This window comes from Meles meles, chromosome X (genome assembly GCF_922984935.1).
Source record: "Meles meles chromosome X, mMelMel3.1 paternal haplotype, whole genome shotgun sequence".
Lineage (NCBI taxonomy): Eukaryota > Metazoa > Chordata > Mammalia > Carnivora > Mustelidae > Meles > Meles meles.
In genome coordinates this window covers 102,999,751-103,015,488 of record NC_060087.1, presented here as the reverse complement: position 1 = coordinate 103,015,488, position 15,738 = coordinate 102,999,751, and the positions used below count along the sequence as shown (strand labels likewise).

Genomic DNA, 15,738 nt, shown 5'->3' with positions numbered 1-15,738 from the left:
GTAAATGTTAAAACCAACTCTAGACCTCAGATTGGGACTCTACCTCAGTTTTGCTCTCTTTATATTGAGGATTACAAATTAGAGATTTTCTACATTGCCTTACAGATTTAAACCAATGGATAACACCATGCTCTATTATTGAGGTGAGACCAGTGGAAAAATAAAAACATTAAAATTTTGTTGGGATGATGACACCTTGACAGGATTTATGGTATTAAATACCCGAATATTATTTGCTATGTTTTCTTCAAAAGACATTTTTAGTATTATAAAACATTTTTTAACAGAATGAGTATAAAATAGTGGTTTCTGCATAATTTTCAGAATTACACTTGAGGCCTTGATTAAGTACATTTTGAAATCAATGAAAAGTCTTGGACTGTTGCCTCAGAAACATCCTAGGAAGCCTGCACTTTTAAAGTCTGTCAGGCTTATTAGCTCTTAGGAGATGACCTGGCCTTTTAAAAGAAGTATCTCTTTTTTGTTCATTCTTTGAAGGCTTAAATTTATCAGGGTTCATTATATACCTTGTAACTCCTCTTTTACCCCTAACTCCTCATTTACCACTTCTTTAACATTCAGTTCTGACTGCACCCACGTCAATTTTGTCTATTCTTTTCCAAGTAGTTTTAACCATGTTAAATTGTCCAACTTCTTTCTTCTTGGGAGATTTTTACTACTGCTAAGTCTGAGCTATACACCATTTTTATGACCTTGTCCCTACTTGCATTAGCCATTGCCAAGTGGAAATCGGGGAACACCTTGCAATTCACATGGTCAAAGGTGTCTCCATATTGGATCACTCTACTTACTCAGACACCGGTACAATTAAAGGGACAGGAGTCATGCGGACCTGAAAGTCACGGAGAACCCTAAGGCCTCGAAGAACACGGAGGTAACCACGAGCAACCCTAGAACCTAAAGGCCTCGGTCACTCATTGGAGGCGGCACACGTCAATCCTCGCTTCTCGACAAATGAGCCTGGGTGTCCAGCAGCGGGGCCGCCACCCATTGTTGGCGCTTCTGGCCCCGCCCCCCGTCCCTGGTCTAGGGGCCCCTTTGGAGCCCTGTCCACTGTTACCCGAGGGAGGCCTGGGTGGGCCGCTGGCGACATCCGCCCCCTTCCCTTCCCGTCGCGGGCCTCCTCAGGCACCGCCGCAGACTGTCGTCCCCTCCGTGACCGGCTCCTCGGCCTCCCCGTCCACCTCACGTTGGGCCTGCTCCCCACGGCCTCCCGACAGCGGCGGCCACCTCGGTGGCCACCATCTTTGCCGTTGGCTTTGCCTTAGCCGGGTCGCCGCCCCCACTGAGGTACTGCTTGTTGCCATGTCTTCCTCCGGGGATCCAGGCCAGGCCTCTGGCCAGGATAGCCCCGTGAGCGCTGTGGGGGCATTGTCCCTGGAGGCCGGAGGCGGCAACGGGGTGGCCCCTGGGGTCGGGTTTCCCCAGACTGATGTGGCCGGAGTGGTGGGGCCCGAGGTGGCCCTCGAGTCCGGGTTCCCCGAGATGGAGGTGACCCTCGAGTCCGGGCTGCCCGGGATGGAGGTGGCCCTCGAGTCCGGGTTCCCCGAGATGGAGGTGGCCCTCGAGTCTGGGCTGCCCGGGATGGAGGTGTCCCTCGAGTCTGAGTTCCCCGAGATGGAGGTGGCCCTCAAGTCCGGGCCCCCCGGGATGGAGGTGGCCCTCGAGTCCGGGTTCGCCGAGATGGAAGTGGCCCTCGAGTCCAGTTCCCCTGGGATGGAGGTGGCCCTCGAGTCCAGGCCGCCCGGGATGGAGGTGACCCTCCACTCTGGGCTGTCCCCGATGGAGGTGTCCGCAGAGGAGGGGCCCGTGGGAGGCCTCGGGGAGGCTGCCTTGGGTCTGGGTCTGGCCCGCGGCCCGGCGGACGTGAGCGCGGAGGCCGAGGAGGACGACTCGGATATCGGGCCTGCGGACGAGGACGGGGAGGAGCAGCAGGAGGAAGGCCTGGACGTCCTTGTGGATGCCCACCAGTTCCCACTGGTTGGCTTCCGCTTCATGTTCCTGGACCTGGTGCACTCGCTCCTGCACCGGATCTACCACAACAACCACATCCTCGTGCGGCCCCGCCGCGGCCGCGTGATGGTCTGGCCCCGGGCCCGGCAGCCCGACGAGCCCCACTGGCACCCCGCAGCCCCCGCGGCCCCCGCAGGCCCGCCGGTGGCCCGCGAGTCCGAGGCCTCGTCCGAGGAGGAGGCCGCCTGGGAGACGGCGGAGGAGCCAGACGAGGAGTCTGAGGAGGGCCGGGCGACCGCCAAGGGTGAGGAGGGACCCGGGTGCCCGAGGGGCGGGGGCGGCGGGCGGCCCTGCGGGTGGCCGGGACGAGGAAGGCGGGGTTCCTCCAAACCCAAGGCCGAGGGCCCGAGCGGGAGCCCCATTCCCTGGGGACCTACAGCTTGAGAAGGAAGCGTGCGGCCCTCTGGCAGCCTCCACTAAGACAGCTGAGGGCCCCAGGGCAGCGGGCGGGCCGCAGGCCATTGTCCGCCCGGGTGGCGGGGCGGGGCGTGGGCGTGGGCGGGGCGTGGGCGGGGCCTGAAGGAAAAGAGCCAGCCAATGGCACACCTCGTTTCTGCGCGTGGCTGTGAAAATGTCCAGAGTCTCAAAGTTCATCCCCCATCATTCTGAACTGACGCGCGTGGGCCTGGTACACGTGAAAGATTCAGGGGTTGAGTGAATGCGCTTCGCCATAGAATGTGTCATTGAGGCAAAACAGTTTTGCGAGAAATTTCTGGCCAAACCTTAGAGAAGGCCGCAGACCCTGATGATTCTGATCCCTTCTTCTGGGAAGGGCCAGAAATAGTCAGCTGCACAGGGTGGCTGGGTGACTGGGAAGAATGTCACCCTGAAAGTAAGGGATCGAGCGGCAGAACTATCAGCCTGGAGGAGGCTTCCCACCTCCGCTTTTCGGAGTTACTTCTATGCTCCTGCTTCGGGGAGAGGACTGGGTGTCACTAGTCCTTATGCATCGGGATGGTTTTTCCTGGGAATGTCTGCTCCAACGTCTGTCTTATTCTTTACCAAAGGAACAACTAAATATCAGTATGACGATCCTGCCAAAGGGGCCAACGACTCTGAAAGGGAGGAAGAAAAAGACAATTTTAACCAAAAGCAAGAAGGAGCCGACTAAAGATCTGCCCCAGCAGAGAAAAGCCCCAGAAGATCAGGTATCACAATAGCTTTGCACATCACCCCGCCTTTCCTGGCATCTACCTGCTACTGACAGTCCCCCCCCCAATTCTCCCAAATTAAGAAGTTTGTTAGAATTGGTTTAAAAATTCAGTTTTACCAGCTTAGAACATTAACAGAAAACTCATGTACCTAGTAATAGAAAATATAGTATATTCTGAAATATATTTCACGGTTGCTCATTCGTTCTTGTGAGGTCTTTTGTCCTCTACCTGAAAGACTACTAACAAGTGGTAAATGTCTCAGTAACTGTGAAAAATATTTCTTTAGAGAACAGTTAGCAGAAGCAGTAGGGAAATTGGCTGGCTGGGCACTAGTCAGACATTCATAGGAGAGACAGTGCCTTTGCAAAGGTGATTACATACAAATAGCAAATAGTCAAGAATTCCAAATAGGACCACACTTAATGATTAATACCTAAATATTCAGGTGTCGATGTCTGTATTTTATGTGACAGTCCAAAGACACTTAGTCATCGTATGGCTATTATCACTGAATTGGCAATTAGGTCTTGAGGAATATCTTATCTTTGAATATTTGGAAATGATGTACATTTCTTTGCATTTTCACAGCTGTGTACTTCCTAATCACAGCCTCATTCTTGTATGGTAGATAGGGAAACCGAGGGTCTGGGAGGGTAAGGGAGTATCATTTGTGGAATGAGCAGAGGCTTTTAAGGTGAAGAGATTTCCACTAATTCCAGAATGGCCTCTAGGGATTGGGGCGGGGGCAGGGAGAGATTTATGGTGTCAGGCCAGAGGGAGGCAAGGTTGGTATGATCACAGAATTGAAGCCATGGGTTGCACGAGCACCCTCTACACGAGGGCACAGGTTACAAGAGGGAAGTGTGTTGTCTTCTCCTTGCTGAGATACAGCACACAGACGGAGCCCACGGACACAGGGCTCTGTTCATAGGTCTAGAAGGTCATTGGTGCTGGTTAATGCTGCCTCACTGTTCCTTTTCTCTCATTTCATCCTGCAGTTGGCATAAGAGAAAGAAGATGAAGAAAGAAGAAAGAATCTGTTGTTCGTTAGTTTTAGGTTTTTCATTTTTTAGAAGCCCGTGGGAATTTTATTAACACTGATGTCATTCCAAACTGCATCATCCAAAACGTGATATCCAATGAAATGAGACTCTTCGCTTATGTTTGACAGATATATCTGACAGCATTTGTTCGAGTTAAAAATAAGTTTGTTTTAAATCAATACACTGGAATGTAAGCAGATTTTGCTTAGACAAATTATCTTGACTCAGACCTCTCTTTTTCCTCTTTGTTTTGGCCCACTGTACCTTCACTGAAAGGTATCACTCTCCACCATCTGGTGAGCCTGTTTTAAATTAATTTCTTATACCCCCAAATATAAGAAAATGTCAAGTTTAAAACAATTGTTGTAAGGAGAGAGATGTAGGTCAAGTCTTTAGAGCTACACTGTCCACGACATTAGTAACTAGCCGTATGTGGTGACTGAAATATGGCTAGTCTAACTTGATATGTGCTGTTAAGTATAAAAATGTTCAATTAACTCACTGATAATTTCATATGGATTACATGTTGAAACGACAATATATTGAGTTAAAATGTACTATTAAACTTAATTTTCCCATTTCCTTTTACTTTTTAAAAAAGATTTTATTTATTTATTGGGAAGGGGAGGCGAGGAGCAGAGGGAGAGGGACAAACAGACTCCGTGTTAAGTGCAGAGTCTGACGTGGGGCTTGGTCCCATAACCCTGAGGTCATGACCTGAGCCGAAATCAAGAGTCCCATGATTAACCACCTGAGCCACCCAGGCACCCCTCTTCTTACGTCTTAATGTGGCTACTAGAAGACTTAAAATCACACATGTGACTTGTGTTATATGTCTATTAGACAGTGCTGCTCTAGAGTATGGTTTTGTTTTGTTTTAAAGACTTTATCTACTTATTTGAGAGAGAGAAAAAACCTGACCAGGGGGAGGGGCACAGGGAGGGGCAGACTCCCCACTGAGCAAGGAGCCAATGCAGCTCCATCCCAGAACCCTGGGATCATGACCTGATCCAAAGGTAGATGCTTAACCTACTGAGCCCCCCAGGTGCCCTAGAGCCTGGTTTTGAAGGAAATCTCCCTGCCGTCTCCACTGGCCTTGAGGCCAGATGGTGGTGCTGAGCCTGGGCCCAGACACTGACTTAGAGTGGTGGTTCTCGAAGTTCGGTCCCCACAACAGCATCACCCAGGAATTCTTAGGTTCTACCCAAGAGCTACTGAATCAGAAACTCTGAGGGTAAGGCCAGCATCTGGGTTTGAACGAGCCCTTCAGGGATGCTGATGCAGCTGAGGTCTCAGAAGCGCTGGTTGAAGGCCACGGGGGAAGAAGCCGAGACTCACCTATGGTAGAACCAGCCTTCATTCACGGGCTTGGGACTGGCAGGTAAACTGAACAGGATGGCAAGGGCTGGCCTGGGGAGGAGGCCAGAACGCACAGGGGGCTGAGACACAGGGGGGCTCCGATGGGGAGATGGCGGCTGAAAGCAGCATAAGGGAAGAAGCTGCTTCCAGAAGGATACAGACATGATACCGCACGTATGACGTCTAAAACACATGCAAAATGACCGCCAGGTCTGGACTGTAGCTACAGATGTCTGTGGGAAAAGCACGCGCAGGAGAGACGCATACAAATGCAGCATGTGCAACAGCATGCGCAGGGAAAGGGAAAGAACTCATTTAGGATGGTGGCCACTTCTTGGGGAAACAAAGGGAGGGGAATCCTACTGGGGAGGGCTCTGCAGTGGCTTCAACTTTATTTGTAGTATTACCTTTCTTAAGCTGGGTGGTGGGTACATACTCTATCAAGAGTATTCTATTCTGTGGAGATCTGAAATATTTCATTATAATGAAAATAAGAGAAGAAAGGGAGAGAATACACTTAATTTCTGGAATCTGTTTCAGCAAAAAAACATAAAGTCATAGTTGACTCGAATAGAGGATCAGAGAAGGGGAAGGGTCCAGGGGTTTGAGGTAAGAGGGCTTCATTTCTGCATTTTGTTAAGATTTTCTAGGTGCCCCTTGGTGGCATGAGATACCTTCTTTCACATTCTCTGCTAGCACAACTCCTATTCTCATATATAATCTAATATATATATATATATTATATATATAATATAATTATATATATATTATATATATAATATAATTATATATATATATCCATGTATATATACATATACATATATACATGTATATATATATACATGGTCCCAACCATTCAGAGGTTCAACCTACAGATTGGTGTTGGTGGAGTAGGGGATATATACATATATATCCACATGGATATATGGATATATATGTATATATCCCCTACTCCACCAACACCAATCCGTAGGTTGAACCTCTGAATGGTTGGGACCTTAAAAGGTTTTATCTTTCTTTCCCAAAGCTCTAATTAGGTACTTAATTAATGTCTGCTAAACTGAAGTAAACTTAACACTCCCACAACTCTGTTTTTGGTCACCAGTGTTGACATTTTACAACGTATTATCATGGAGAATTCCTTATGGCTAGAACCACATGGTGAAATAGAAGGCAGAAGGCTCTTCGTCACCATGATTTAAACTGGAAGAGCAGACCAGGGTAATGTGATTTGAGGGCCTTCAAACTGGTTCTGGCAGGACCAGGATCCCCAGTCCACAGGAACAAGGGATGTGTCCCTGCTAGCCCACACTCCAGGACCCTGGCCCCCAGAACCATCCCAAGCCCATTGCCAGGGCCTGCGTGCTCCTCTTGGAGCTGTCCTTGGAAGGGCTGACTGCACTGCTGGCATGTGTGCTCCTGGGCCTAATGGGGAGGAGGTCACATGCCTGAAACAGGGGCTGGGGCCTGGTTTGGGAGTCGGGGTGAGGGGGCAGCTCTTCCTACATCATTAGAGCAGAACTTAGAGGAGTCTGAAATTCTAAATCCTTTCAGGTCATTATGAAGGTACATGTGTCATGGAAAGAGATAAATCATTAAATAAAACATGCTGTATTTGGTGACTTAAACATTTGAAATATTTAGACATAGGGTATGGGGATCCCCAACCAAACTCTTTTTCTGACCCCTGCAAATTTTACAAATATTACAGGCAAGCCAGGTTAAATACGTAATGTCATTCCTTTCCCTTCTTCAGTCCATGTTACACTTTGTTACCTGAGCACAATGGGAACTTTCCTTTTGGTAATGGCATGTTCCAGTAGCCCATCTTGCTGTGGGACTCAGATGTAGTCCCTGGGCCAGGCTGGAGTATGACCACCATCTTGCCCCCACTACTCAACCCCTCTGCATTCTCTCTCCCACACATCTCTTTGCTCTCCAGGTGTTTATACACATAAAACCTCCTCCTTAACACCACTTTCTCCCCAACACAGTCACCTAGAAGCCATCAGCTAGGTTAGGCACACCTTTGTGGAGGCACTTTCTGCCCTGTATAACCTCTCTTTTTTAAAAGTTTATTTTTTAGTCATCTCTATATCCAACAAGGGGCTCAAACTCGCAAACCCGAGATCAAACTTTGCATGGTCTTCTGACTGAGCCAGCCAGGCTCCCCTGCCCTGAACAATCTCTTAAGATCATTTTGCTTCTCTGACAACCCCCAGTTGTCAATATACTATTTGATTTAGACTATGGAACAGGTTCTGTTGTATTCATTTTCATATAGCAAAGATCAAAGAAACTGAATAGTTCTAACAATGTGCCTCTGAACATTAAAAAAAAAAAAAACAAACCTCTTCATTTAAAAACAGAGTTGTTAGCTGTGTGAAAAAAATTCTTAATGGAGAGCTCTGACAGAATAGCTAAAGAGAAGTCCATATTGAGAAAGGAGACAAGGGAGGTATAACAACTGACCTACCAGGATTACCTGGGTAAAGGACATCTACCTAAATAAAATGTTCCTATCGGAATAAAAAGGAAATAAATTCCATGCAATCAAAAACCAAGAATTATTCAAAAGGCAAAGATACAGTCAGGAACAATAGATGTTTTATAGAACAAATGCAAAATCCAGCATATGGTGGTATAATGTCACAGTCTACCATCAGCAGCGCAACCAAGCAGCCATTGATTTTTCTCAGCCAAACCCCACTCAGAACTTAAAAAGGCACAGTTATGTTTGGGCCTCCATTTCTAGTTAAGCAACGCAGCCCCAAGGTGATAGGGGCAGACACAGTGGAAGGGTGAAGACACTGCCGGGTCTCCTAAGATGATGAGCGACGTACTGTCCAGACATCCACAGGGAGGTCTCGATGTTTGGTGGTGTTTGGGGTATAGAATAAAGGGAACAACTTGAAGAAGAAAATTGAACTTCCAGTGAACCTAGACAAAAATCCAGGGTGGTTTCTGCCTCAGAGATCCAGACAATTAACCAACTGACTATTAAGGTAAAAACTGTCTACAGCTCCACTCCTCCACCTGGAAGTTCGTAATGGAGGCTATACAACAAAAGAAAAAAACTGCGTGGCACGATGGGAAGGGAGGAGTCAAAAATTGCTGGGTTGCCTGCATGACCCTTCCCCTCACAGCTGACCATTCCTCTCATCCTGACTTCCTTTTCCATTCCCACTTATGGCCTCCCCTCCTCTCTGTGGCTAGGGGTGAGCGGTTTGCCTCAGAGGTGGGGGCTGTCCAGCCTAGTAACTTTTTTTTTTAATTTTTAAAATTTTTTTAGAGATTTTACTTATTTTGACAGAGACAGACACACACACACAGCAAGAGAGGGAACACAAGCAGGGGGAGTGAGAGGGGGAAGTAGGCTTTTTGCTGAGCAGGGAGCCCGATGTGGGGCTCGAACCCAGGACCCTGGGATCATGACCTGAGCTGAAAGCAGAGGCTTCAAGACTGAGCCCCCCAGGTACCCCCTAGTAACTTGTTTTTTTTAAAAAAGTTTTTATTCAGGCAGTACAGCGCGGAGGCTGGCGGGCTACGAGTGGGGCGATGTGGCGGGCTGCTCGCCTGGGACGTGGGGTGGCCCTGGGGCTGCTGCTGGCGCTCCACGCGGTGGCGGCGTTCGAGCCCATCAGCGTGGGCATCGCCATCGGGGCCGCGTCGGCGCTCACCGGCTACCTGTCCTACAAGGACCTTTACTGCCGCTTCGCCGAGTGCTGCCGCGAGGAGCAGCGGCTCAACGCGTCGGCCCTCAAGCTGGAATTAGAGGAGAAGCTGTTTGGGCAGCATCTGGCCACAGAGGTGATTCTCAAGGTGCTGACGGGCTTCAAGAACAACAAAAACCCCAAGAAACCGCTGACTCTTTCCTTACACGGCTGGGCCGGCACTGGCAAGAATTTTGTCAGCCAAATTGTGGCAGAAAATCTTCACTCAAAAGGCCTGAAGAGTAACTTTGTCCACCTGTTTGTCTCCACGCTGCACTTTCCTCACGAGCAGCAGATAAAACTGTACCAGGACGAGTTACAAGGATGGATTCGGGGTAACGTGAGTGCGTGTGCGAGCTCCGTGTTCATATTTGACGAGATGGACAAATTGCACCCCGGGGTCATCGACGCAATCAAGCCGTTTCTAGACTACTACAAGCAGGTCGATGGCGTGTCTTACCGGAAGGCCATCTTCATCTTTCTCAGCAATGCCGGTGGGGACCTCATAACTAAGATTGCCCTTGACTTTTGGTGGGCGGGAAGAAAGAGGGAAGACATTCAGCTGAAGGACTTGGAACCCGTGCTGTCTGTCGGAATCTTCAACAATAAACACAGTGGCCTGTGGCACAGCGGACTGATAGACCGAAACCTCATCGATTACTTTATCCCCTTCCTCCCCCTGGAGTACAGACACGTGAAGATGTGTATACGGGCGGAGATGAGGGCCCGCGGCTCTGTCATAGATGAGGACATTGTTACCAGAGTGGCAGAGGAAATGACTTTTTTCCCCAAAAGCGAGAAAATCTACTCAGACAAGGGCTGCAAGACTGTGCAGTCACGGTTGGATTTTCACTGACCTCTGACTCAAGCGGGGTCAGAGGCCACAGGGAGCTCAGCAAGTGAGGGTCTTGCCTTCCGGAAGCACTTTGAAGCCCTGTGTGGGGTTTGCACTTTGCACCTGTGGACTTTGGGGGACGTAGAAATTTCTGAGAGTTGAGTTTTGAACAGACACTAACCTATCGAGTGTACCTGTCATCTTGGACTGCACAGCCATCCGTCTGTGAACTGCCGTGGCCGATGAACTTATAAAATCCCGCCCTCTCCCTCCTTGCTGACTTTGACAGAAGTGCCTTGCAAACAGCTGTGTGAGATCTAGGACCCGTTGTGACCCCACGGCACCCACACCTCGGAAGCTGCAGCTCTAACTCAGGGAGTGCAAGGGCCCTGTGGCAACCTGGGGAGCATTCGGTTTGCACCTGCTGAAAACCTCTCAGAGAGTTCAGTGGCTTTCACTTGAAATCGGTGGCACCTTCAGGCACAGGCAGTGTCCAGGGAGATGAGGGCCTGCACACGGAGCATCCTCGACCAGGCGACCTCGCTGCCTGTGGCGTGGGGTCTCCAGCCAAGGCCTCTGCAGCAGCCCAGGACCGGCTGCCTCACGGTCTAGTCCATTGCTCTGGCTGGTCCTGGAATTCCTTTTTGCCTTCTCTCACTTGGTGTGGATCTCGGTCTTCCCGGTACCACTTCTGCTCTGAACTTCAGTCGCGCTACATTTGCCCCCAAGCGCATGTCATCACGAGAGTCAAATCAGAACGAGGCCCTCGGTTTTGCATTTGAGTCCTCTGTTCCCACGCTGAGATGTCTGTTACAGTTTATGCGTGGGTCGATTCCTCACTTTATTCCGAAGAATCATCTGAAATCCACAGGACAAGCTCGGTCTCTGGGGGTGCCACGTGCCAGAGCGGTCAGCCGGCGGGTTCTGCGTTGCCACAGAAGTGTCGGCATTGGACCCCAGAAATGCTAGAATTCTCAAGGATATGCGTGTTTTTTATGATGTTTTTACTTGTGAATCTTGGATAACGGAAAAATATAGGACATGGCTTATTTTTAAATATGCGAAGGACACCAAAAAATGGAGTAACTGCCTATCATTTTATCGGAAACTTTTTATAAAAACTATGCATTTTTATCCTTCAGTGCATGGCAATAGCTGGTCGCAGTTGTAGGTCAGACGAAGTTGGTGTGAAGCGGCTGGTCCGGGGTGTCCCCTGAGGGCGAGCGCCCTCTCTGGCTGGACCGTGCTGGTGACCAGGAAATAAGACGGATTCCAGCCCGGAATCCCGGGTGAATTGGGGGTGGGGTGGGGTGTGTGTGTGTGTGTGTGTGTGTACCCTTGAGAAGGACAGCGTGCAGTGTGTTTATATGTGAGATGCGGAAGGAACTTCTTTATGACATAGGAGTGCCTTACAGAGGGTCACCTTTAGTCTTTTAAAAATGCCAAGTTAAGGGACGCCTGGGTGCCTCAGTCAGTTAAGCGTCTCTGCCTTTGGCTCAGGTCATGATCTCAGGGTCCTGGGATCGAGCCCCATGTCGGGCTCCCTGCTTAACGGGGAGCCTGCATTTCCAGTTCCCTCCGCCTGCTGCTTCCCCTTCTTGTGTGCTCGCTCTCTCTCACATTTAAAAACAAACAAACAAACAAAAAAAAAAAAATGGAGCCCATTTAAGCCAGTTAAGGCTTAAAACTTTTTGTGCCTGTTCTCGCCCTGAAGCCGGGTTCCAGCTCTTTCCTAACCCCTCGAGTGTCCGGTCAGGGAGAGACAAGCTTTTCCCGGTTCACAGTGATGCAATTCACTCACCACGTGTGGGCCACCTTTGGACTTGGACCCGGAAGAGGCCAGGACTGGCCACATCCTCCCTCACCCTGTGTAAGAGGTAGACAGGAACTTGAACTGACCTACTGAATATGAAATAAAGCCTACATTTTATCCTGAAAAAAAAAAAAAGTTTTTATTCAAATTCCAGTATAGTTAACATACAGTGTGATATTAGTTTTAGGTATACATTATAGTGATTCAACAAGTCTATACATTACTCAGCGCTTATTATAAGTGCACTCTTTAAACCCCATCACCTGTTTCACCTATCTCCCCACCCACCTCCTCTCTGGTAACCATCAGTTTGTTCTCTATAGTTAAGAGTCCATCAGTTTGCCTCTCTCTTTTTTCCCTTTGCTTGCTTGTTTTGTTTCTTAAATTGCACATATGAGTGAAATAGTGTGGTATTTGTTTTCCTCTCACTTATTTTGCTTAGCATAATAGTCTCTAGTTCCATCCATGTTATTATAAATGGCAAGATTTCATTCTTTTTATTGCCTGAATAATATTCCACTGTGTGTGTGTACACATACCAGATTTTCTTTTTTTTTTTTAAGATTATTTATTTATTTATTTGACAGACAGATCACAAGTAGGCAGAGAGGCAGGCAGAGAAAGAGAGAGGAGGAAACAGGCTCCCCGCTGAGCAGAGAGCCAGACGTGGGGCTCGATCCCAGGACCCTGGGATCATGACCTGAGCCCAAGGCAGAGGTTTAACCCACTGAGCCACCCAGGTGCCCCCCAGATTTTTTTTATTCATCCATCAGTCTTGGACACTTAGACTGTTTCCATAATTTCAGCCTAGTAACTGTAGAGGTGTGTGCCTCTACAAATGAGGGCAAGGTGATACTGATTTAATCACTTAGACTTCCAGTTAGCAGAAAGATAATTGTTCTACGTTAATATGTTCTATGGCTTTGGGATTGCAGTTCTACTTTTGCCTAAAGCCTTATGAAGCAGGGGCTACTGAGGAGAAAGGACTAGAAGCTTGGCTACACGGAGTTCTCCACTTTAAGGTTGGAGCCAGGGCTAAGACAGCTCTCCAGTGGTCCAACTTCCTCCATGGTGGTGACCTTACTCTGCCTGATTGAAAGTTTTGGGCATCTTTAAAACATTGAATTTCATTAGGTCTTACGTGCTTCAACGATAGGGTATATGACATGCAGTACATTTCTGGGCCATTGGAAGAGGTCAACGTGGCATTGTGGCAAGAGGCCAAACACTACTGGCCTAACTGTCATGATACAATAATCCCCAAGAAAGATTCTGCTTCATAGGAAGGTGCTCATTGCTGCCAAACCTGGAACACATTAACATGGGGCAGGTGCAGAGAGTTCTGTATAATTGCTCTATATGTTACTATTACCCAAGTTGCAAATATTGGGGGCCCCCAGGGTTATGAGTAAAGTGTTTCAAGGGGTAAGTGTCCTGACGGGGAGGGGGGGGCTGATCTTACAAAGCTTAGAGTGGCAACCAAAAAGTGAAATGTTTAAGTAAGCACATAAAGCCTAAAAGACAATCCTTAGACCAAAGTCTCTGGACTTTTCCATCAGAAACATTTTATTTAGTCAAGAAAAATGACAACTTTTTAGTAACTCCAAGGCAACATTTTTGCTTCCTCCCTTCTAAAGCATGGTGTCTAAAGATCAAGATTTTGTAATTAAGCCTACAACAGTGTGTACAGCATTAGGGCCCCTCCCTGAGAGTAGAAGCCTCATAGGCCACGATAACAATTCAAATAAAAATAAGATCGGAAGGCCATATGTAGATAGTCAAGACCTAAGCAGATTAAAAAAAATAAAACTATTAATGGTGATAGTTATTCCAAACAGACCAAACAAGTCTTTTTTTTTTCTTTTTTGACAGAAGATCACAAGTAGGCAGAAAGGCAGGCAGAGAGAGAGAGAGGTGGGAACAGACTGTCTGCTCAGCAGGGAGCCTATCGTGGGGCGCGATCCCAGGATCCTGAGATCATAACCTGAGCCGAAGGCAGCCACTTAACCCACTGAGCCACCCAGGTGCCCTGAGACCAAACAAGTCTTAACAAAGTCAAGAAGACTGAAATTATATCAAGTATCTTTTCTGACCCAAACTAGAAATCAATAATAGGAGAAAAACTGGAAAATTCACAAATGCATGTAAATTATACAATGTCCTCCTAAACACGTGCATCAAAGAAGAACTCAAAGAGCAAATAAAATGGAAATACAACATACTACAATTTATACGATGTAGCAAAAGCAGTTTAAAGAATTAAGTTATAGTGAAAAATGCCTACATTAATAAAAAAAGAAAGATCTCAAACATCCTTACATTACACCTCAAAGAACTAGTAAAAGGAGAACAAACTAAGCCCAAAGTTAGCGAAGGAAGGCATAAAACCAGATAACCCACACAGACCAACAGAACCACATAGACCACATATGCCACATATGTGGCATAAAACCACATAGACCAATAGAACAGAATTGAGAGCCCAGAAATAAGCCCATGTATATATGGTCAACTAATATTTGACAAAGGAGCCAAAAATGCTCAGAGGGAAAAAAATGGTCTCTTCAATAAATAGTGTTGGGGAAACTGGTTATCCACGTGCAGAAGAATGAAATTGGACCCTCATCTTATACCACTCACAAAAATTAACTTAAAGGAATTAAAGACTTAAATGTAAAACCTGAAACCATGGAACTCCTAGAAGAAAAGTTGCTTTGTAATGAGCTCCTTGATACGGGTCTTGACAAAGATTTTTTTAATGTGACACTAAAAGCACAAGGAACATAAACAAAAATGGACAAGTGGGACTAGGTCAAACAAAAAAGCTTCTGTACAGCCAAGAAAATAATCAACAAAATGAAAAGGCAGCCTATGGAATGGGAGAAAATATTTGCAAATCATGTATCTGATAAGGGGTTAATATCCAAAATATATGAAGAACTCATAAAACTCAATGCCCTCAAAATATGAATAATCCAATTTAAAAATGGGTAAAGTACATGAATAGATATTTTTCCAAAAAAGATATACAAATGGCCAATAGGTACAGAAAAAGGTGCTCAACATCTTTAATCATCAGGAAAATACAACTCAAAACCACATTGAGATATCTCCTCACACCTGTTCAGGCAGCTGTTATCAAAAAATCAAGAGATTTAAAAAAAAAGTCAAGAGATAACAAGTGTTGGTGAGGATATGGAGAAAAGAGAACCCTTGTACACTACTGGTGAGACCATAAATTGGCATAGCTACTATGGAAAACAATGGAAGTTCCTTGAAAAATTAAAATAGAACTCCCATATGATCCCGAAATCCCACTTCTGGGTATATAGCCAAAGGAAATGAAATCAGGGCCTCAAAGAGATATCTGAACTCCCCTGTTCATTGCAGCATTATTCACAGAAGCCAAGACACAGAAAAAATCTACATGTCTATAGATGGATGATTGGATAAAGAAGATGTATGCATGTAAATGGAATATTATTCAGCCATGAAAGGACAACATGGATGGATCATGAGGCCATTATGTTAACTGAAATAAGTCAGACAAATGTTACACAATATCACTTATATGTGGAATCTAAAAAGACCAAACTCATAGACATGGAGAGTAGAATGGTAGTTGCCAGGGGCAGTGGGGGGAATGGTGAGATGCTAGTCAAAGGGTATAAATTTCCAGTTATAAGCTGAAAAGATTCCAGGGATCTAATGTACAGCATGGTGACTGTAGTTAAATACTATATTGTATCCTTCTAAGTTCTTAAGAGACTAAATCTTAAATGTTCTC

At 46.8% G+C, this 15,738-nt stretch overlaps 1 protein-coding gene across 1 annotated transcript; it reads left to right on the top strand.

Moving 5' to 3' along the window:
- Positions 1 to 9,123: 9,123 nt before the first annotated feature.
- On the top strand, positions 9,124 to 10,569 carry LOC123935073 (torsin-1B-like). The gene has a single exon (XM_045995519.1). The coding sequence runs from the start codon at positions 9,149 to 9,151 to the stop codon at positions 10,157 to 10,159; it is 1,011 nt and encodes a 336-aa protein (XP_045851475.1). The 5' UTR covers positions 9,124 to 9,148; the 3' UTR covers positions 10,160 to 10,569.
- The last annotated feature ends 5,169 nt before the right edge of the window (positions 10,570 to 15,738 follow it).